We start from the raw sequence: 24103 nt of genomic DNA on the forward strand, positions 1-24103 counted from the left end.
TCTTCTCGATATATTATTTAAAAGGGTATGTGGCTGCTAAACATAGTACCCCATATTTACAATGACATTTTTATACCCAGGTCCTTCATCTGTAGTTTCAACACAGCATAGGGACAGAGGCAATGCGTGTGTAAGCTGTCCGGAGGCCAGGTATTACACTCAAGGCTTGGTGGCCACAGCCATAGACCCTGAGCAGACCGGCACGTAGTTAGAGGTAGTGGGCACAGGATTTGTGAAGATGCAATGTAGGCATGGGCGGAAAATCCGTTCCGCTCGCGGATTTTGCGGATTTTCGGGAAATCCGCAATCCGCGAGATTTGCGAATCTCCCGCAAAATCCGCGAGCAGCGGATTTTGCTCGCACTGCTCGCACTGTTCGCGTGAGTTCGCGTGAGTTCGCGCCCCGCGAATAAGTGCAAAATTGCAGAAATACGATTTTAGCAAAACTGAAAGTAACTACTTACCAGGTTCAAAAGTTCAGGCTCATCATTAGTAGCCATTTCCTGTAGTGCTTCCTGAGGGGCCCCTCCAGAGTTCAGTTGCCAGTTGAAACTATTATGTGACCCTGCTCTGAACCTCAGAATAGTTACACATATGCCACAAAGGTCCTGAATTACAGCTAAGGGAGACAAGCAGGAGCCAGGCTGGAAGTTAAAATCCATTAATCAGCCCCTAATTCATTATTGTCAGTTGGGGCAGGGCAGGTGTTGTAACTAATTTTGCAACAATGAAAGCACTTAGCAAGTGCAAAAGATCACTAATCAGGGCGCACTAAGGAAGCAGGTGCCAGCTAAAAAAATATTCTGTGACACATTAATCAGCCCCAAATTAATTCAGGTCACTTGAGGCAGGGAAGGTGTGCTTTGTTGTGCCGAAAATAATGTACACTGGACAACCAGAGGGTGTGGTGATGAAACAGAGGGTGGCATGGGTGGGCCAGAGGGTGGCATGAGTAGTCAGAGAGTGGCAGTGGTGACAGAGAGTGGCAGTGATGAAGAAGAGTGTCCCAAACAGGCTGGACACGTAGAAACAACAAGTTCGCGAAACTTGCGACCCGACAGGTAAGTTCGCAATTTGCGAAAGTGTACAAAACCCTCGCGAACTGGCAGAAACACGGGCGAACACAAAAAAAAAAAAATCCGCAAATTCGCGGGAATTCGCGGATTTTGCGGATTGCGAATCCGCAAATCCGCAAAATTCGCGAACGCGAGATCCGCAAAATTCGCTCATGCTTAATGCAATGCCCCTTACGCAATGGGGTGCATGGGCGCTGAGCATTTTAGTGATATCTTGACACATATTAGAGGAATCTCTTTTGGGTTGGAGGGCCTTAAGATCAAACACTGAATGTATATTTTATTTATTTGTTTAAAGAGTTTTATATAGCGCTGGCTAGACCCGGAGGTATCAGAGCGCTTTACATAAGGTTCCACAGAAAGTACAAAATGACATCAGTTACACGTTACAACAGTTACTAGAAAAACATTTCAAGAGAGTAGAAGACTAAATAAATGGAACTTAGAAGGGTAAGGGGGTGGGGTAAAGTAGTAGGAGGTAGATAGGATGGAGAGACAAAGGAGAGTCTGCCCAAAGTCCAGCTGGGTAGGTGACGGCCGAGGGGGAAGTCCACAGCCCATTTCCTCTTTAGCTACTGGGTAGCTCCACCGGGCATCAGCCAAACAACTAGGTCTCAATGGGAAAATATTTTAAAGAGCAAGGGGAGGGATAAATGGAGTGTAAAGGAGAAAGGGGGTGGAGTAAAGGAGTAGGAGGGAGAATACAACAGAGAGACAAAGTAAGTTGTAATGCTATATGATTATGTTCATTCCTGTATTCACATTCATATATAGAGTTAGCGCTGTACTCACTCCATATAACCATGTTCTGGTTTCAGCGCAAGGAATTGCATTGCTCATCCCGCAACCTGTCATAAATGCCACCGTGGCCCAAAACGTCTTATTCTCAATTGATTATTCTTGCAAAGGGAAACCAGCCATCACCTGGGAGTATATGTCACAACGAGGAATTCAAAATATTATCTTTTGGAAGGATGGATTTTACGTCAACGTTTCAGCGGGGTATGAGAACAGAGTGTCCCACCATGAGAATGGATCAATTGAACTTCTGAGCGTCGGAATAGGGGACCATGGGTTCTACACCGTCATTGTGGCTGAAGATGCCGGGGCTTACAAGCATGCCACCATTGTGCTGAATATCACAGGTATTTATGTATTTATATATTGGGACTGTACTGTTGCAATACATGTTTCATTGGCTTCATTGCGCTATTGGAGCTTACCATGTACAGACTGAAGAGAATAGAGACAAGAATGGTGGAGTTCGTATCCAATGTTCTTCCATTCAGCCCTATATCTGAGATGAGTTCTCTTAGGACGTAAGTCTGAATACATCAGCTGTTAAGAGTTTCATGAATTGTAAGTTCTGGGGTTTGAATCTCAAGGAGGCTTGAGGACATTCCATAGTCTAGACCCTAGACTTCCAGCAATCTGTCTCCCTATTTCTCCCTCCAGAATGATTGTTGATGGATTTGGTGGGCAGAAGATGAGAGGTTTCTAGTTAAGGTGTAGTGAGGAGTTTATTTTGTGCAGCTATTCTGGACCTTTGCCCTATAGCCCCGGAGGACGGTGCAGAGAACTTTGATTTTGCCCCTTTCACTTCCTGCATGATGATGTTGGAGAGCCTTCGGGGCACGCTCAATGTGGTTGCGTTTGTGTCTGGCCACTTGGCTTGGTGGCCCTTGTAGATCCCTTGTAGACAGGACTTGAGCGTCACAGGGAGACCATTGTAGTGGAGCTGAATCAGTCCAAGGCTCTTCCCTGCTCCACCCAGTGAATGAGTTGGAGGTGTGGGAGAATTTGGCAGAGTATGGGTGGAGTGATGCGTTGAAGGTGTGGGAGGATCTGGCAGAGTATGGGTGGAGTGAATGGGTTGGAGGTGTGGGAGGATTTGGGAGAGTATGGGTGGAGTGATGGGTTGGAGGTGTGGAAGGATTTGGCAGAGTATGGGTGGAGTGAATGGGTGGGAGGTGTGGGAAGACCTGGCAGAATATGGGTGGCGTGAATGGGTCGGAGGTGTGGGAGGATTTGGGAGAGTATGGGTGGAGTGATGGGTTGGAGGTGTGGAAGGATTTGGCAGAGTATGGGTGGAGTGAATGGGTTGGAGGTGTGGGAGGATTTGGGAGAGTATGGGTGGAGTGATGGGTTGGAGGTGTGGAAGTATTTGGCAGAGTATGGGTGGAGTGAATGGGTGGGAGGTGTGGGAAGACCTGGCAGAATATGGGTGGCGTGAATGGGTCGGAGGTGTGGTAGGAGTTGGAGTATGAATGAAGAGAATGGGTTAAAGGTGTGGGAGGATTTGGCAGAGTATGGGTGGAGTGATGGGTGGGAGGATTTAGCAGAGTATGGGTGGAGTGATGGGTTGGAGGTGTGGGAGGATTTGGCACAGTATGGGTGGAGTGATGGATTGGAGGTGTGGGAGGATCTGGCAGAGTATGGGTGGAGTGAATGGGTTGGAGGTGTGGCAGGATTTGGCAGAGTATGGGTGGAGGGAATGGGTTGGAGGTGTGGGAGGATTTGGCAGAGTATGGGTGGAGTGATGGGTTGGAGGTGTGGAAGGGTTTGGCAGAGAATGGGTGGAGTGGGTGGAGTGGATGGGTGGGAGGTGTGGGAGGATCTGGCATCTGCTTATTTCTCTTGTTGCAATGGCATATCTTGTGTTCTCGAGTGTCCGGTATAGTTAGTTCCTCCAGTACTCAATTTGAGCTGATCTATTTGATCGAGTCATAAATAGCTAAGGAATTACAGAAATACAAATTGATATTGTGTGTTCTAGAGTCCAATTGAATGTGCAATCGTTATTGACAAGGTTTAGGTCTTATGTTTTTCTGTTGGTCAAAAAAAATCTTCAACTGTTAAAGTGGTATTTAGTGTACATTATATTGTATGTGTTTTTTTATGAAATGTGAAAGATTTTTAATGAGTATGATATGTTAGTTTTTTTTTTTTCACAACCAATTTTATTGAGCAAAAGAGTACCAAGAATGTGGCATCTTCACACACCAAGATCACCACATCAGTATCAATGCAATGATGACATACATAGTATTTACGAAGCAAGTATCAATGAAGCTCAGCTTTAAAAATGCCCTAACAACCCATCCCAACCCCAACTACACCCCCACCCGTACCCACCATCCCCCCCCCGCCACACATGTACAGAAGCAACACAAAGACGATTCACATAGAGGAAGCAGGTATAGTGCAACCTGGGTCTTGCCATTGGGGCCAGAAAAGTCACTGCGATCAAATGTCCTCCTCCTGCTCCACCGGGGGTTCCAAGGACAGGCCACGGTAGTCAGCCCACCGCTTCCAAATCTTGAAGTGTTTGCGTGGGCAGCCCCGCGCCTCAAAGACCGGTTTCTCAAGACCCATAAAGTAGTCCAGCCCAGCCTTCCACGCAGACAGGGGGGGGGCCTCACAGATTTCCAGGCCCGAGCCAAGTCACGCTTAGCAACCACCAGGCCCAGGAGCAACAGGTGACGTTTATATATGTTGCCCCCAACCCCTTCCATGATGTGCAGCAGGCCTAGCCTGTGGGTTCGAGGAAGATCCCAGCCCAGGACCTCAGCCAGACAATTCCACACGCCCCTCCAGAATCCAGCCAGGCGACCACACGACCACACCGTATGCAACAGGGAGCCAGGCACATCCCCACAGCGCAGGCACTCCGATGACGCAATCAAACCAGCCTTCCACAGTCGTTCACGTGTGTAATAGGCACGATGCAGGTACTTGAATTGTATCAGGCGGAGCCGAACCGCGATAGCGGTGCCGCGCGGGGACTCCAGTGCCTCCCTCCAGTCGTCCTCATCCAAGGCGCCCACGTCTACCTCCCATGCCTCCCGAAGGGAGCTGAGGGTGGATGAGCAGTGAATAACAAGGGACTGATAAATCCTAGAGACCTTCTTGTCACCCAGGTCTCCCATAAACACTTTCGCCTCAATCGGGCTGAACTCCGGTAGGGAGTCGAGGCCGGCAATGCTTGGGGCGAGGGCATGTCTCAGCTGTAAATAACGGAAGAACTGGGACTGAGGCATCTGGAACTCCACTCGGATTTCCTCAAAGGACTTGAGGGTTGCGCCTGACATGACCTGGGCCAGTTGCGTAATTCCAATAGCCTCCCAGCCCTCGAACCCGGCCAGGGCCGCCAGTTCTGGGAGCAAACCGTTGTGCCACAGCGGCGTTTCAGCCGTTAATTTGCCCCACCAACCCATGCGGCGCAAGGACTGCCGCCACACTGCAAAGACCACTTTTGTCACCGACGGCAACCCACGGCGTATACGGGCCGAGTAAAGAACGGTATGGAGCGTACGGTCACCCATGAGATGCCTCTCCAGGGCATAGGCCGGGTCACTCCTGTCCCCGTACCACCATTCATTGAGGACAAGAAGATGCGACGCCTGGTAGTAGGAGAGGAGGTCGGATGTGGCCAAACCACCACAGTAGGTGGACAGAAAGCATGTCCTCAGGGCCACCCTGGCTGCTCCGCCATCCCAGAGGAAGCGGCCCAGCACAGAGTTCACCTGACGGAACCACTCCATGCTAATGGGATGCGGGAAATGTTGAAGTTGGTACAACAGTCTCGGCAGCGCCACCATCTTAAAGATGGCCGACCTCCCAAAGATTGTAAGTGGCATTCTGGACCATGTTTTAACATCAGCCTGGACCCGTTCCCACACCGGCAAGACACTGCGTGTCCAGGCCACGGCTCGCGAAGTCGAGAGGAAAACACCCAAATATTTCAGGCCGTCCGTCGCCACGCGCAGGTCGGCGGCCCAAGGGTCGGCAACCACTCCGCCACGTAATACCCACAGGGTCGACTTAGACAGGTTAAGGCGGAGCCCTGAGACTTCGCCAAACCCCCGCATGATCTCCAACACTCGAGGGCCCGAACGCCGCAGGTCGGTAAGGAAAAGGAGGACGTCGTCCGCGTAAAGTGCAATTCAATCCGTAAGGGTATCGTTCCAGACAAAGCCACGCAGATGGGCATCTATTCGTATCCGCGACGCCAGGGGCTCCATGGCCAGGGCAAACAGATAGGGGGACAGCGGGCAGCCCTGCCGAGTACCACGGCCGATCTGGAAGCGCCCCGAGACCGCGCCGGCCACACGGACCGATGCCGTAACATTGGTATACAGGAGACGGATATAGGACAAGAAAACAGGCCCTAGATTGAGGCGGGCCAACAAGGTGAACAGATACGCCCAACTCACCGAGTCAAAGGCCCGGTCCATGTCCGCGAGGAGGAGCGCGGCCTGTTCATCCCTAGCACCCATGGCATCGATCGCTGCCTGCGCCCGCCGGATATTATGTCGGGTGGCCCTGTGCGGCATGAACCCGGCCTGGTCAGGGTGGACCAGGTCGGCGATGTGGGGCAGAAGGCGGTTCGCCAGGGCTTTCGCCAAGATCTTGGCCTCGATATTGAGGAGGGAGATTGGCCTGTAAGAGTCGTGGCGGTCCGGCGCCCTGCCAGGCTTCAAAAAGACTACAATCTCAGCATGACGCCAGTCAGGTGGCAGCTCGCCTCTAGACCGAGCTGCCTCTAGGGCATTGCGAAAGTGGGGTCCCAGCTGGACATGAAACTTCTTATAAAATTCGGCAGGATAACCGCTAGGGCCGGGCGCCTTCCCAGTATTCAATTGGCCAAGGGCCTCCCCAAGTTCCTCGGACGTAAGCGGGGCCTCTAAGGCCGTTCTGGTCTCCTCCGGGACTGCCTGCGGGAGTAGGTCATCCAAGTATGAGGCAATCTCGCCCTCCACCAGTGGGTCACGAGGAGCGTATTGTGCCTCGTAGTAGCGGGCAAAGCTAGCCGCCAACCGATCCGGGTCGGTCATAACTGAGCCATCCCCCGCCGTAAGGCCGGGTAGCTCAAGGGGCTGGAAAGTCGCCTGGCAAAGCCTATGTAGCATGGTGCAGGACTTATCGCCCCACTGATACACCCTGCTGCGCGTGGCGAGCCACGCCTGCCGGGCCTCCTCGTACAGGACCGAGGAATAAGTCTGCTGGGCCTGCAGGAGCTGTCGCACGACGCCCTCGTCACCCCCGAGTCGACCACGCTGCTCCAGCTCCTCCACGCGGGCCGCGGCAGTCACAATGGCCTCCCGACGCTCCCGCCGAGCGGCCGCACACCAAGCTATATCGAGGCCCCGGATCGTGGGCTTCAGCGCCTCCCACACAACAATGGCATCGACGCCCCCCACCAAGTTCTCGCGCCAGAAGTGATCGATCTCTGCGCGTAGGTGCGCCACATACTCTGGCCGCTGCAACTGCCAGGCGGACATACGCCAGCGAAAGGGTTGTCGTTTAGAGGGGAGGGTCAGGGTGGCTAAGACAGGGGAATGATCCGAGAGGCCCCTGGGGAGTATCGCGGCGTCCCTGACCCGGTTCAGACAGGCACCCGGTACAAACAAATAATCGAGTCTCGAGAACGACCCATGCACCGCCGATACATACGTGAAGGCCTGCACAGCGGGATGAAAATGCCGCCACACATCGATCCAGCCCAGACTGCGCACAGTCGCACACAACCGGGTGGGGGCAGCCGCGGGGGGGGGTCAGACACCACACGCGCACGCCGCTGGCGGTCCAGGCCCACATCCATGACTTCATTCCAATCACCCCCCACCACAGTCAGGACCTCGGGGATTTCATCCCACAACGCAAACAGCCGCTCAGACAGTGCCCATTGCAGGGGGGGAGGGGCGTAAACACTTCCAAAGACCACCGGCTCGGAACCCAGCAGGCCCTTAACAAAGACAAACCTGCCCTGAGGGTCGATCCATTGCTTCTCATGAACATAGGCCACCCTACGATGTATCAATATGGCCACCCCCCGTGATCCCCTCGTAAAGCCCGCATGATAGACCTGGTGATAACCGAACCTCTGGAGGCTAAGGGCCTTGGAGCCCAGCATGTGTGTTTCCTGAAGCAGGAGGACATCCACCATCTCCCTCTTCCCCCACCGCAGCACAGCCCCACGCTTGATCTTATCCAGGATACCCCGCACATTCCATGTCACCACCCGCAGGGTCTTTGAAGGAGACACAATCGCAGCATCAGCCATTGTCAATATACAGTCCAAAATCTGGGCCACCCTCCCACCCAGGTGCAACCCGCAAATCGACAAGAATCACAGCCCCCGACATGTGTGGACCCACCCCCCCAGCCCGCAAACTCAGCGCCCCCTTCCCAACCCAGAACCCCCCCAACAATTGCAACACCAAAACACCCCCCCACACCCCACACCCACCACCCCAATACCTCAGAAAACATTGAAGTACCTGTCGCGGCATGGAGAGACCCGGGCCCAAAACAGAGGACCCAGGGCCCGCCATACCAATGGATCCCCACAACCCCACCAAAACACACACTCACCACCCCCCCAACAACACTCACATCCGTGAGGGTCTGAGGCCCACATATGGTACCCTCCGAGCCACACTGCGTCCCATGACAATAACTGAAGTCTTCACATGGGAATCGGCTGGCACATCAAAGACAAAATGAAACAGTCTCACCAGCCAAGGCAGGGCAAGTCAGTATGCAGCATACAAAGTGCGAGTAGGCCCAACAGTGTTCAGCTGCCCGCATCGGAGTGTTCCGAGTCCCTGGCACCACCCGATTGCGATGCACAGGCGGAAGCCGATCTTTTCTTGGAGCGAGACCTCCGATGGCGGCCCTTCTTGGGCTGGCGATCCGTCCGCTCCGGCGACGATCCCTGAGACCTGCCCGGGTCCAGCCCCGGCTGGGCATGGGGCCGGAGTCGCACCGCCTCATCGGTCCAGCGGAACACCTCCTCAGGCGAATCGAAGAAATGGGTCCGAGACTGATATATTACTCGCAGGCGAGCCGGATACAGGAGCGAGTATTGGAGCTTGAGGCCCCGAAGCTTAGCCTTAGCGTCCATGAAGGATTGCCGCTGCTGCTGCACCATCTTCGTGTAGTCCGGGAAAATCATGATGGTATGATTCTCGAAGGTGAGGGAGCCCTTGTTCCTCGCCTCCCGCAGGATAACATCCCGGTCATGATAGTTCAGCAGGCGAGCGATAACTGGCCGTGGGCGCTCACCCTCCGGTGGCCGCTGGGTCAGAGCCCTGTGGGCCCTCTCAATCACGAAGCACGTAGACAGTGCCCCTTCGGGGAGCCAGCTCTCCAGCCACCCGGTCAGGAACCGCTCCATGTTGTCCTTCTCGCACCGCTCTGGAAATCCGATGAAGCGGAGGTTGTTGCGCCGCGCGCGCCCTTCTGCATCTTCCACGCGGGCCGCCAGTGTCTTTTGGACGCTCTCCACCTCCGCTAGGCGCTTCTTCAGGCCACTAATGTCCGCCTCAGTCTCAGTGATACGGGTCTCGGCCCCAGCGATCCGCTCCACCGCGTTGCGAAGGTCCTGGCGCAGGAGCGTGACATCCGCCCCAACCGCTCCAATCTTGGCATCGAGCATGTCTCTAGATCGGGTGATGGCCGCTAGGATAGCTGCATTGTCCGGCCCGGGGCCGCCGCTGCCACCGGCCGCCCCGGCGCCACCACTCGGCCCGGTGAATTTATCGATGGGGCCATGCTTAGGCGGGCCACCTCCTCTGTCCCTGGTCATGGCAAGCGCCGGGCAGGGCGGACACCACCTTCGAACCTTCGGGCACTGTCACAAATCCTGAGCGGGGCGGCCCAGACGAGGCCCCAGGGAGGGATGCGGGCCGGCCGCCGCGGTCGGATGTCGTGAAAATCGAGGTCCCGGCGTCACCCCGGCAGAACAGGCCGTAACCACACTCGTCCCCACAAGCAGCCGTCCAGGGTATAGCAGGAGAAATCTGCGGGTCCGCAGTCTGTGGGCAGCCGTATCCAGCGGGCCGAGCCAGGGGAGGCGGATCAGATGCCCCTACCGGCCACTAGTCCATCCCCGGCCGCCTTCGGGCACAAGGAACCCTGTCCCCAGACTGTCGCGGGGCCACGCTACACCGCCACCGCTCGTTGGTCGTGCAGGGGATGAGCCGATGGGCAGGAGTTGTTGGCACCGTCCCGATCTCCAGGCGATCGCGGTCGAAGAGATGAGCCAAGGGCGGCGTAGCGGATGCCACCCGCACCCGCCAGGTCGCAGCTGCCACCAGGCGTCGCGAAACTCGAGGACCCCGGTCTCCGGCCGGCCACCAGGCCGCACTCCGCCGCCGCCTCCCTTCGATCACAGGAAGGGAGGAATTGCAGGATCAGCACACCAAAGTAGACAGGAGACTTCACCAGATCAAAAGCAATCACTGGGCACCAACAGCGGGCTCGGGGGACAGGATAAATGATCGGATTAAGTCCGGGCCGGCGGGAGCTCTACAAGGCTGCGACCGCCATCTTCGCCCGCCAAGCCACGCCCCATGATATGTTAGTTTTAAGTACAATTTTATATTTTGTATAATTGAATGTGAACTTGAAACCTTTTTTTTTAATAATAAAAGAAAATTCATTTGAATTATAGTATTGTATTTTAGATTAAATTAGTTGTTGTTTGTAAACAGTGGGAATCCTTCCATTGAAAAAATGTCCATTGTTGTGTTGAAATGCTGTCACCTCATAGCCAGCTGCTCACAGTCCTTTCCTCTTTCATCTCTTCCAGAGACCTCTTCTGAAGATGTATATTTCACAGTCATATCAGTGGCATATCTTGTGGCAGCAATGGTTCTTATGGGCTTCTTGATCCGGTGTTTGGACAATTGTGTCTATTTGTTAAGGAAAAGAAAAGGGGCTCTACCAGGTAGGTTTTTGTTATTTTGAAATTCAGAATCGCTGCGCCCAGTGTGAATGATTTATGTTTTTTGTATCTGATGAGTTCGGACCATTCGTAGCCCTGTCTGGTATGTGTGAGAAGTTGGCCCGATATGCAACGTTCGCTATTCTAGCGACCGCTATGTATCGTTCCAACGACCCTTATGGTGTTTGGTTGTAAGTCAACCTATAGACCAGCTATCCTAGTAGCGTGGATACGAGCAGTCTAAGGCTAAAGACTCGAGAGGGCGTGTTAAGCCAGCTGTTTACCACACATGTACCCCTTGAACACCCAGTGAAAGGACACCACACAAGTGTTATGAAAATAAACAGTATATTTATTAAGAATCACAACAGCCCTGTACTCTTTATGAGGACAGGGTACTAAGCACAAACCAAATCTCTTTAGCAAATACTTCAAGTGCACAATTAAAAACAAGTGTCCGAGGACACGGAAAGATTAAGGTCTCGGGCGGACCCGATAAGGCAAGTCGGAAGCGAGGGACTCGGGACCCTAGAGTAAGGAGGCTATGCAGGCACCGAAATGCCGAGTTACCTAGCCACGAGGGCTGCGGCTGCACAAGTCTTACAGGCGTCGGGGTCTTCGCTGACGAGCCAGGAGCCGGAAGAAAAGGAGTTGCTGGCCGGCGACCAGTGCTGAATAGTTCGTAGAGATCCAAGCCTGGATCGGAGGTTGAAGAAACCTGAAAGCAGAGGGGACCAAGTTCGTACTACTAGCCAGTAGTCAGAGGGTACCAGGAAGGCACCGGTTGGCCGTCACCTCGACCAGGTGAGTGGGCGACACTAGGCTCTGCAGTCTCACGGACCAGGAGGCGTTGTCGGCGACCACGGCGGAGGTGCGAGCTGTCCCACGAAGGATGATGCTGTCGGCGTCGCTGGGCCCAGGATGGGGCAACAAGCCTTGGCAGTTCTCAGGGCCACGTGGTGGGCCTAAGATGGCGTCTTGAGTGGACCAGGAGGGTCCGGGGTACTTCTCGCAAAGATGGAAGCAAGGGCCAGTCTGGAGCAACCAGACCAGCAGTGATGATTCTCGGATGTCGTCACAGAAGGGCACAAGCCAGCGGCTAGTGACCAGACAACGTGCTGAGCAGCGAGCAGAAGGGCCCCACGCAGATCGTGGAGATGCTGGGAGACTGCACTTCGGTGCTGGAGCGGCTCAGGGTCGGGGCTTCTCGGACCCCAGAGCACTCACCAGAGAGTTACCTCGATGGTCGTGCTGGCGTTAAGAGCGTGCAGGTTCTGATGATGGCCGGTCCCTCGAGGTCTCGTCGCACCCACAGATCACAGCTGAGCTGATGACGTGGGTAGAGGTCAGAGGTGCCAGGGAAGCCGGTTCTCGTCGAGCTGGGCCGTCGGATTCCTTGAGGAAGGACTTACAGCAAACCGCAGAGTTCTTAGTTGGTGCCCGCTGATGCAGGGTGACTACTCCTTAGTCACAAGGGAGAAATCTTGAGAAGAGTCTTGAATGTCCTTTCGTAGAAAGTAGTTCTTGATTCAAAGATGATCTAATTTGGAAGGGTCCCCGCTCCGGTCTTTATTCTAAAGAAAGGGGTGGGTACATGACTAGGTCCTGCCCTAAGGGTGGGACCAGGAAGGGGGCAGTTACATCCCTCTCCCCTGCCGGACTTTCCCCAGGCCAGGGCTGTCGCCCCTGGAACTGGTTCTAACCGGCAGATGCGTAGTGAGCACCGGGGTGCCACTCCGCAGTCACCTTCACGCAAAAGCCCTACCTACCCAGAATACACAAACCCTGTCTGGGACGGTGCGAACACCGCCCTCGACGGGAAACCCTTTGTCCAAGCGCTCCTCGCTGGAAGGACTCCCAGCAGCAGGAGGTCAGACTAGTGTCTGTGGTGGCAGCATCCATTTTGTGGAGCTGAGGCTTCAGTTAACTTTAACCGGGGTTCACGGTTACGTGCATGTCGTGTCCCTCTAGAAGGGTGGGATGCTAACCTCATCGCCAGAATTGGTGAGAGGGCAGCACCCCGATTCGTATGACACCTTACTCGACATGCCTGGATAACGCAACACCGGAGTTACCGTTATGGTACGAGTTATCATGGAACAGCCATTGGGTCTTGATTCCGCAAACTGCAACCGGGCTCGGCTCGGGCCTGAACCTAGCTCACACGAGCCCACGCACTCTGCCTTCAGGATTGTTAAGGCCTGCCATAGGAGTGACTGATAGGAACTCGGGTGTCCATTGTATGGTTAGATATAGAGCTACTATACCTAAAGCGAAGGGTGGTTACACGGCTTCGCCCCAGCTGTCGTGCAGCCAGTTGTGTCAAATTTAGGAGGCCAGCCAGGGTGGCATAATACATGCTTCAGCCCCTGGCGGCCCTGGGTACACCTATGCCCTGCGTTACGGGGTCTGATAAGGTGGCCCAGTACCAATTGGTAAATGCACCTAGGGTACATATCGTAATTTAGAAAGAGAACAGCCAGGCTGTGGGTCTGATTAGCAGGCCCACAGCCAGAGAAAGTCGTAAACCAGTGAAACAAAAGCAAAAAATCTGGGTGATCATAGGATTGCAGACCCTACTCTCCTACATGACCCCCCCCCAAACGTCGGAACAATAAGCTAACCTTGACCAGGTGAGTCTTCTTGTTCTAAGTGGAAATATCTGGAGAGCCCATCGGCATTGCCATGATCAGTACCAGGTCTATGTTCCACTGTAAAGTCCATCCCCTGTAGGGAAATGGACCACCTAAGCAGTTTGGGGTTTTCACCCTTCATCTGATTTAGCCACAAGAGGGGCTTATGGTCGGTCTGAATCTTGAAGTGAGTGCCAAACAAGTATGGCCTCAGCTTCTTCAGGGCCCAAACCACAGCAAAGGCCTCCCTCTCAATAGCTGACCAATTCTTCTCTCTAGGGGTCAGCCTTCTGCTTATAAAAGCAATGGGCTGGTCTTGACCATCAAAATTCAGTTGAGAAAGAACAGCTCCCACACCCAACTCAGAAGCATCTGTTTGGACAATGAATGGTTTGGAGTAGTCAGGACTCTTGAGGATAGGCGCCGTGCACATGGCCTGCTTTAGGTCATCGAATGCTTTTTGACAGCTCGCTGTCCACTGAACCTTTTTTGGCATTTTCTTACTTGTCAGTTCGTTTAATGGTGTCACAATGGAACCATAGTTCCTGACAAACTTCCTATAGTAACCAGTCAGGCCCAAGAAAGCTCGAACCTGAGTCTGGGTGGTTGGAGGAGCCCAGTCCCTGATTGACTGTATCTTGCTCTCCAGTGGCTGAACCTGACCTCCACCTACAAGGTGGCCCAGGTATACAACCTGTGTCTGCCCTATCTGGCACTTGGTGGCCTTGATAGTGAGACCTGCTGCTTGCAGTGCCTCTAACGTCTTCCGCAGGTGGACCAGGTGATCCTCCCAGGTGGAGCTAAAGACAGCGATATCGTCAAGATACGCCGCACAGAAGTCATCCAGCCCAGTAAGGACTTGATTCACCAACCGTTGGAAGGTGGCAGGTGCATTTTTCAGACCAAAGGGCATTACCACGAACTGATAATGCCCACCAGGGGTTGAAAATGCGGTTTTAGGCTTGGCGTCCTCAGCTAACCTGATTTGCCAATACCCAGCTGTCAGGTCAAACGTACTTAAGTAGTTGGCCGAAGCCAATCTATCGATAAGCTCGTCTGCCCTTGGTATTGGGTGGGCGTCAGTCTTAGTGACTGCGTTGAGACCCCTGTAGTCTAAGCAAAACCTCATCTCTCTCTTACCACCCTGGGTGTGAGGTTTCGGCACTAGAACTACGGGACTAGCCCAAGGGCTATCCGAGGGTTCAATGACTCCCAACTCCAACATTTTCTGCACTTCACTTTTGATGCAGTCTCTAACGTGATCAGGCTGCCTGTAGATTTTACTCTTGACGGGCAAGCTGTCACCAGTGTCAACCTCATGGGTGCACCAATCGGTCTGACTGGGTGTTAGAGAAAACATATGTCTGAACGACTGAAGAACCTGTTTACAGTCGCTCTGTTGATGTTCGGAGAGGCTGCCACAAAAGACAACACCATCTACCGAGCCATCGTCAGGATTCTGAGTGAGCAGGTCGGGGAGAGGGTCACTCTCCTCTTCCTGTCCCTCATCTAGGGCCATGAGCAAACTCATGTCCTTCCTGTCGACATATGCTTTTAGCCTGTTGACATGAAGCACCCTGTGGGGGCTCCGGGGAGTTCCCAGGTCGACCAGGTAGGTGACCTCTCCCTTTTTCTCCAGGATGGTGTAGGGCCCGGACCATTTGTCCTTGAGTGCTGCTGGGGCCACTGGCTCCAACACCCACACCTTCTGTCCGGGCTGGTAAACAGTCAAGACAGCCTTTTGGTCATGCCAAGCTTTTTGGAGTTCTTGGCTGGCCTTAAGGTTTTCAGATGCCTTTTCCATGTACTCAGCCATCCGCGAGCGGAGGCCAAGCACATAGTCCACTATGTTGGCTGCAGGCTTTTTGAGAGGTCTCTCCCATCCTTCCTTCACCAAACACAGGGGTCCCCTGACAGGATGCCCGTACAGAAGTTCAAAAGGGCTGTAGCCAACCCCCTTCTGGGGGACTTCTCTGTAGGCGAACAAGAGGCAGGGGATCAGGACGTCCCATCTACGCCGAAGCTTTTCCGGTAGTCCATGAATCATCCCTTTTAGGGTCCTGTTGAATCTCTCAACAAGCCCATTGCATTGTGGATGATAGGGTGTAGTGAACTTGTAGTTAACACCACATTCCTTCCACATAGCAGTTAAGTAGCTCGACATGAAGTTTGCACCTCTGTCGGAGACGACCTCCTTAGGGAAGCCCACTCTGGAGAACACTCCAACTAGGGCTCTTGCCACAACAGGTGCTGTAGTGGTCCTAAGGGGAATAGCTTCAGGATACCTGGTGGCATGATCCACTACCACCAGTATAAACTTGTGCCCTGATGCTGTAGGTGGTTCCATGGGACCGACGATGTCGATCCCCACCCGTTCAAAGGGCACCCCCACCACAGGCATTGGTATAAGGGGGGCCTTTGTCGTGCCACCTGACTTACCACTGGCTTGGCAAGTGACACAGGAGCGGCAAAACTCCTTGGTATCCTCGTTCATGTGAGGCCAGTGAAAGTGTGAGACAAGCCTGTCCCACGTTTTCGTCTGGCCTAAGTGACCTGCTAAGGGAATCTCGTGGGCCAAGGTAAGTAGGAAACCACGCTGAGACAAGGGTACAACCAGCCTCCTGGTCATGCCAGGCTTGGGGTCTCTTGACTCAGTGTACAGGAGTCCATCTTCCCAGTATACCTTGTGGGTACCTGTGGCGTTCCCAGCAGCCTCAGCAGCAGCCTGCTGTCTGAGGGGTTCAAGAGAAGGGCAGTCTAATTGGTCCTTCCCCAGGTCTTCCCTTGAGGGTCCCCCTGAACCCAAGAATTCAACTTGATCAAGTTCGAATTCCTTAGGCTCAGTTTCCCTCAATTCCTGTAGGTCAGCCTCCTCTGAGACTTGATCCTCGACCTGGGGCAAGGGGGAAGGCGCAGCCTTAACCCTACTGCTCTTTTTCTTGGGAGGTGTCTGGTCCGTTGTTCCAGGATCCAGCACCTGTTCAGTGGGGCATTTCCTGACCTGTGACCTAGTCACAGCGAACACATGTGCTGGCAACCCTAACATTTCCATGTGAGTCCGGTGCTCCACTTCTGACCATTGTGACGACTCCAAATCATTGCCCAACAAACAATCCACTGGGAGGTCTGGACTAACTACAACCTTCTTGTGGCCAGTTACCCCTCCCCAGGAGAAAGCTACAATTGCCATACTGTGATTGGTAGTGACATTGCTTGCATTGGTCACCAGGAATTCTGTACCTGGCATGATCTGTCCAGGGTCCACAAAGTTAGGCGTCACCATGGTGACGCTGGCACAAGTGTCCCTATAGGCCTGAGCCATCTTTCCATTTATGAAAGGCGTCTGTCGGTATTTGCCCAAAGTATTGGGGCTTACGTCAGGGGATACGTCTGTGTCCCCTGTACTGACAAGGACAGCCTGAGTGAGTGTGCCAACTAAGTTGTCACGCCCCTCAGAACCCAGGGTTAACCCTACTAAACCCTTGGGAGGCGCACTACCACTGCTGACTGTACTAGGGGGCACAGGTGCCTTAGGGGCTGCAGTGGCAGGAGTCTGCCCTCCTCCTTTCTTGGTGCACTCACTAAACCAGTGAGACTTACTTTTACAGTACTGGCACCATCTTTTGGATTGGCCTTCTTTCTTCTTTTGGGGAGCCTGACCCCCACCCTCTTTGGGTTGTTGGGGACCTGTCGAAGACTTCTGGTCATTTTGTTCCCCTTTAGAATCTTTACCCTTCTGGTCTGCTTTCTTCTGACCACCTTGATTCTGGCCCTGGTTCTGTTTAACTCTTGTACGAACCCATCTGTCTGCCTTCTTTCCCAATTCTTGGGGAGAGGTCAGATCCGAGTCGACAAGATGCTGATGCAACAACTGGTTCTGACAATTGTTTAAAATTTGTTCTCTCATCATCAAATTATACAATCCTTGATAATCAGTAACCTTACTGCCCAGCAACCAGCCCTCAAAAGCCTTAGTGGCACAATCGACAAAATCAGACCAATCTTGAGACTGCGTTTTCTGGGTATCCCTGAACAGCACCCTGTACTGCTCAGTGGTTAGGCCGAACCCTTCAACGAGTGTATTTTTCAAGATTTGGTAATTGTTAGCATCCTCCACCCTTGTGGTGAGGAGCTTGTCTCTTCCTTTTCCTTCAAAGGAGAGCCACAAGATAGCTGCCCACTGACTCTGGGGAACACCCTGCACAGTGCAGGCCCTCTCCAAAGCAGTAATCCATTTGTGGATGTCGTCCCCTTGTTTAAAGGGGGGCACTATCTTACCAAGGTGTTTCGTATCGAAACTCTTTTCCCTATTACTAGGTACATTGCTGCCACCAGTGGGGACTACCCCACTTAACTGTTGCTCTCTAGCAAAGGCAAGCCTTTCTTTGGCCAGGGCAAGTTCTTCCCTTTCGATCCTCAGATTAGCTGCCCTTTCCTTAGCTTCGTACACTCTCCTCTGAGGGGACGTCATCCCTCTCTGAGAAGAGTTGTGAGAGCCATTGGTTCGAAGGGATCCGCCAGAGTCTCTTGACAGAGATCGGGCTCGTCCATTCCCAATGTTAAGCTGACCTGATAGTGGCCCCAGGGGTCCCCCAGTACCGCTATCATGTTTGCTTAAGTTGGACCTGCTTAGTCTGATGACTTCTACCTGTCCCTTATCTGCCTCATCCCCAGAGAGATCCTCATCCTCATCCTCCTCCACATCTTCGTTCTCAGTTGCGAGGTGAATGAGGTCAGGATCGTCTCGGGTTCCCTCGAGGGGAGGCATGTCTCCTTCTGGATTAGAAGAGCTACGAAGTTTCTCAGCTCTCCTGGCATCATAAGTCTCCAAGAGACCAATCAGAAAGGACGTTGTGGGGTTAGACCCCTGCTGAATCTTCCTGGAGTGACACAGTCGTCTTAACTCCTTGAAGCTCAGCACAGTATATCCTGAAGGGATGACCTGTGGAGGGTCAACTGACACAAGGGGAGACCCAGAGTTTCCTCCTTTGTCCGACATACTGGTTCTAGTGTGGTGTAAGTGATGCACCTACCTACACTACGTGTTTACCTACTGTACCCTCGCTAAGAGTTGTAGCCAAGGTGTGCTAAGCCTTGAGGAGCTACAACAGCTGGTTCAGTAGAACTCAGAGTATTCTAAGCTTTTAGTTATATGTACTAACAGTACTTGTGCGATCTTTCAACAAGATATTCTTAGGATACGTGTGGTAAAACAACAGCAAGCTCAAATCCCAACCGCTGCTCACCAATGTGAGAAGTTGGCCCGATATGCAACGTTCGCTATTCTAGCGACCGCTATGTATCGTTCCAACGACCCTTATGGTGTTTGGTTGTAAGTCAACCTATAGACCAGCTATCCTAGTAGCGTGGATACGAGCAGTCTAAGGCTAAAGACTCGAGAGGGCGTGTTAAGCCAGCTGTTTACCACACATGTACCCCTTGAACACCCAGTGAAAGGACACCACACAAGTGTTATGAAAATAAACAGTATATTTATTAAGAATCACAACAGCCCTGTACTCTTTATGAGGACAGGGTACTAAGCACAAACCAAATCTCTTTAGCAAATACTTCAAGTGCACAATTAAAAACAAGTGTCCGAGGACACGGAAAGATTAAGGTCTCGGGCGGACCCGATAAGGCAAGTCGGAAGCGAGGGACTCGGGACCCTAGAGTAAGGAGGCTATGCAGGCACCGAAATGCCGAGTTACCTAGCCACGAGGGCTGCGGCTGCACAAGTCTTACAGGCGTCGGGGTCTTCGCTGACGAGCCAGGAGCCGGAAGAAAAGGAGTTGCTGGCCGGCGACCAGTGCTGAATAGTTCGTAGAGATCCAAGCCTGGATCGGAGGTTGAAGAAACCTGAAAGCAGAGGGGACCAAGTTCGTACTACTAGCCAGTAGTCAGAGGGTACCAGGAAGGCACCGGTTGGCCGTCACCTCGACCAGGTGAGTGGGCGACGCTAGGCTCTGCAGTCTCACGGACCAGGAGGCGTTGTCGGCGACCACGGCGGAGGTGCGAGCTGTCCCACGAAGGATGATGCTGTCGGCGTCGCTGGGCCCAGGATGGGGCAACAAGCCTTGGCAGTTCTCAGGGCCACGTGGTGGGCCTAAGATGGCGTCTTGAGTGGACCAGGAGGGTCCGGGGTGCTTCTCGCAAAGATGGAAGCAAGGGCCAGTCTGGAGCAACCAGACCAGCAGTGATGATTCTCGGATGTCGTCACAGAAGGGCACAAGCCAGCGGCTAGTGACCAGACAACGTGCTGAGCAGCGAGCAGAAGGGCCCCACGCAGATCGTGGAGATGCTGGGAGACTGCACTTCGGTGCTGGAGCGGCTCAGGGTCGGGGCTTCTCGGACCCCAGAGCACTCACCAGAGAGTTACCTCGATGGTCGTGCTGGCATTAAGAGCGTGCAGGTTCTCATGATGGCCGGTCCCTCGAGGTCTCGTCGCACCCACAGATCACAGCTGAGCTGATGACGTGGGTAGAGGTCAGAGGTGCCAGGGAAGCCGGTTCTCGTCGAGCTGGGCCGTCGGATTCCTTGAGGAAGGACTTACAGCAAACCGCAGAGTTCTTAGTTGGTGCCCGCTGATGCAGGGTGACTACTCCTTAGTCACAAGGGAGAAATCTTGAGAAGAGTCTTGAATGTCCTTTCGTAGAAAGTAGTTCTTGATTCAAAGATGATCTAATTTGGAAGGGTCCCCGCTCCGGTCTTTATTCTAAAGAAAGGGGTGGGTACATGACTAGGTCCTGCCCTAAGGGTGGGACCAGGAAGGGGGCAGTTACACCCCTCTCCCCTGCCGGACTTTCCCCAGGCCAGGGCTGTCGCCCCTGGAACTGGTTCTAACCGGCAGATGCGTAGTGAGCACCGGGGTGCCACTCCGCAGTCACCTTCACGCAAAAGCCCTACCTACCCAGAATACACAAACCCTGTCTGGGACGGTGCGAACACCGCCCTCGACGGGAAACCCTTTGTCCAAGCGCTCCTCGCTGGAAGGACTCCCAGCAGCAGGAGGTCAGACTCGGGTCTGTGGTGGCAGCATCCATTTTGTGGAGCTGAGGCTTCAGTTAACTTTAACCGGGGTTCACGGTTACGTGCATGTCGTGTCCCTCTAGAAGGGTGGGATGCTAACCTCATCGCCAGAATTGGTGAGAGGGCAGCACCCCGATTCGTATGACACCTTACTCGACATGCCTGGATAACGCGACACCGGAGTTACCGTTATGGTACGCGTTATCATGGAACAGCCATTGGGTCTTGATTCCGCAAACTGCAACCGGGCTCGGCTCGGGCCTGAACCTAGCTCACACGAGCCCACGCACTCTGCCTTCAGGATTGTTAAGGCCTGCCATAGGAGTGACTGATAGGAACTCGGGTGTCCATTGTATGGTTAGATATAGAGCTACTATACCTAAAGCGAAGGGTGGTTACACGGCTTCGCCCCAGCTGTCGTGCAGCCAGTTGTGTCAAATTTAGGAGGCCAGCCAGGGGTGGCATAATACATGCTTCAGCCCCTGGCGGCCCTGGGTACACCTATGCCCTGCGTTACGGGGTCTGATAAGGTGGCCCAGTACCAATTGGTAAATGCACCTAGGGTACATATCGTAATTTAGAAAGAGAACAGCCAGGCTGTGGGTCTGATTAGCAGGCCCACAGCCAGAGAAAGTCGTAAACCAGTGAAACAAAAGCAAAAAATCTGGGTGATCATAGGATTGCAGACCCTACTCTCCTACAGTATGTGTCGAGACATAATTGGGCACAACCTCCTACCAATCGCTGTTATTTTTAAAAGCAGACCTTTGTAGACGAGCCAGTGTCCTTCCCTGTGTTGGGCTTGCCACGATATAGCGCTCAGAGCCAGTCTCCAGACGCCTGCCCTATTCAGCCTATACATGTAATTAGAAGTACATACACCAAGTCTAGAAGGCATATGTACTTTCACCTCAAATGCATTTTTCTGGAAGCAGTGAAATACTATTTTAAAGGATATTGTTTAAAAGGTTAGAAATGTAAACAATATTTTAGTCACTGGGGCGCACTACACATTTCTTTGGCTAGCGAAATGTTGAATTGGACTATCTAATCCTAAATGATTTCACAGGGAAAGCCTCCCAGCGCGGTCAAAGATCTGGGATGACCCTCCGAGTTGAAAATGAGTACTGGGCAGAGATATTCTTTTCCCACTGGTCCAGCACAAACCACTGGCCTCAATCCAGGATATGGTTCTTGCCCCCTCTCCTGGGTGACAGAGGACCTTTCCTTTGATGGAGCAGGGGAGGGAAATAGATTGCGGCCAGTGTGGCTGCTTCCAGATCCTGACCACACTCAAAGAGAGGGACGGGAAGGATGACCCAGCCCTGGGGTCAACAGTGAGCATTCGGGGCAGTGAATGGCATTGACAGCTGTGGAGAAGGGTCTTTGCATGCAGGGGGGGCGTGGGTTTGATATTACCAGGAGACCTTGATTGGTTATTTGCTGAATACTGTAATTGTGCCAGGCTACTGGAGAGATACAACTGAAGGCATGGCGAGGTGGGCAGGTTCTCTTCCTTCTCTCTTATCAGTTACAAAGGTGCAAGTCAGGTGGAGAAGAACAGGATATCTGAAGCGTGTGTGGTTTGTGCCTTTCGTAGTCCTGGAGGATAGAATGTGATAGGACAAGTTACTAGAGCTGCCTGGCTGCTCCGGTCACACAGGGTCCACACTACCTAGCATCAAGGTTGGTTTTCATGTAGCATAACCCAAATAAAACTACCAGCTGTAAACAGTAAAAGATCAATCCTGAGAGCAACACTTTCTAAGCCAGAGAGCTGATGTAACCCTGGCTAGGAATAAAACAACATATCTACATTAGTTTACCAACTAAATGAGGTCCTACCTGTGCTGTGGTAGAAGCACATAAGTCACATGTTAAATGTAACAGGCAACTGTAGGGTACAGTTACTGCTGATGGGCACAAATAGCTTGTACAAGCTTAATTGTGGGGGTAACCTATTTGTGGTTGTTTGCTACTTACACATTAGCCAAGTGCCCTTATATTAAGAACCCCCGTCGTTACTGGAATGTTGAGCTATGCTGAACCTGCCCTCTCTTGCTGAATATTTTTACATTATTTTTTGTCAATGAGTGGATAGTACCTCTAGGCACTCATACCGCTCTTGGTGGAACATACCACTACATCCGGGGCATGTATACATCTCAAATGTCAAAGCCAGATTGGGGCTCCACGTGACTCTAGTTGAAAACCCCTTTAATACCATTTGTGAGATCTTCCAGGGGATGTGAAGAGCTCTCATGAGATGTACACAACCAGTACCCGTTCACCGGACCAGTCTTCTTCTCTGTTCTCCACATAATCTGTCACTGGACATAAGTTATTCCACGCTAATATGAATTTGGCACTATACACTTTATATGTAACCCTCTGCTCTATCCAATAATTGTATCTTTATTTTTTGGTTTACAACACCTTACATTTTATTTGTCATTTGTAAAGTAGTGTCTTATTTTTTCGATGAAACGTTTCCTCCTATATGTTCACTTTTATGGCATTGATTTGTCGAATAAAGTATCTTTTGACTTGACTTGATATTCCACCAGCACCTGAGGTAGTGATTGAACTCTATGTATGGCCATTCTGAAGTTTCTCTTATGGCCTGTTCGTTTGTGGGGTGCTTGTCTATTCGCTTCTTGTTGTCATTTGCTTGGATGGATGGAAGGGAATGCAAGGGTGTCCATCTGTGTCTATTCCCATCCATTCCTTCACTGTCTTGGGTTCAGGCACTTTCTGTGTCTGCTCAGCAGTGTGTAAATTTAGCTAAACTTTGCAGGTGAAATATAAATTTGCCCCCCCTTCCCAAGGATTAGTCGCCTTCATACTTCAGTTGTGAGCACAGAGCTGCTCTGAAACTTCGATACTGTATTTGCTAAGTAGCTCTAATGAACAGCAAGTCTCTTTAATGTGTTCAGTAAGCGTATATGAATTGTGGAATACATTCTGCTTCTAAAATCCATCCAGTTTCATAATTTCCTTTCATATTCAGCTAACAAGTTGGAAGAAATGGAACTGCAAACCATTGTGGAGCGAGGATGAACAAATGTATCCAATCACCATAACACAAATCCACACCCTTCCTCAGGCTTCAGCATGAAACACTGAACAACAGATTGAACAAACCTGCTACACAACAGCTGCTCGTGGAGATGAACATCCAATTTCAAATACCAATAAGGTTTTTAAAACGAAAGTTGCATTCGGTGTCTTATTGGTCTCAAGCAACATCAATAGAAAAGAAGTTCAATGCAGTATTCATGTAAAATATAGTGAGGAGAGAATTTATTGAAAGGATTGTCATTCTGAAATACTGAAGCAAAATGAGAGCATTATACAGAATGGAAGAGATTACAAATAAAAATTTAAAAAATCAGTGCGAATAAATTGTGTGTATTAAGAGTTGCATTCACAAATAAATTAGTACATCTTCACCTCATAGACATAGGTCATAGTTTAACAAATTTTTCAGAATTGTAAAATCCCTAGAAGTCTGTTCAAAAATTTGCGAAATTCATAGGTTTTCAGAAGTATTCCCAATTCCCCTATGTTAGAAATGGGGGTCTCTAGTTGGCATTGCACCGTTGTCCAAGTAGGGACCCTTCTTCCTAGCCA

General features: G+C 52.1%; 1 protein-coding gene across 3 annotated transcripts in view; it reads left to right on the plus strand.

The window, feature by feature from the left end:
* Positions 1 to 23843, plus strand: part of VSTM5 (V-set and transmembrane domain containing 5) — a 41742-nt gene extending 17899 nt beyond the window's left edge. For 2 of the 3 annotated variants that reach the window (XM_086933502.1, XM_086933504.1), the window contains 3 exons: positions 1894 to 2220; positions 10674 to 10811; positions 23481 to 23843. In XM_086933502.1, coding sequence (XP_086789628.1) covers positions 1894 to 2220; positions 10674 to 10811; positions 23481 to 23530 — 515 coding nt within the window. In that variant the 3' untranslated portion in view covers positions 23531 to 23843. The remainder of the gene's footprint in view (positions 1 to 1893; positions 2221 to 10673; positions 10812 to 23480) is intronic. The other variant, XM_086933503.1, reaches the window with a different exon arrangement.
* Positions 23844 to 24103: the final 260 nt, after the last annotated feature.

Source organism: Lissotriton vulgaris, chromosome 8 (genome assembly GCF_964263255.1).
Source record: "Lissotriton vulgaris chromosome 8, aLisVul1.2, whole genome shotgun sequence".
Classification (NCBI taxonomy): Eukaryota; Metazoa; Chordata; class Amphibia; order Caudata; family Salamandridae; genus Lissotriton; species Lissotriton vulgaris.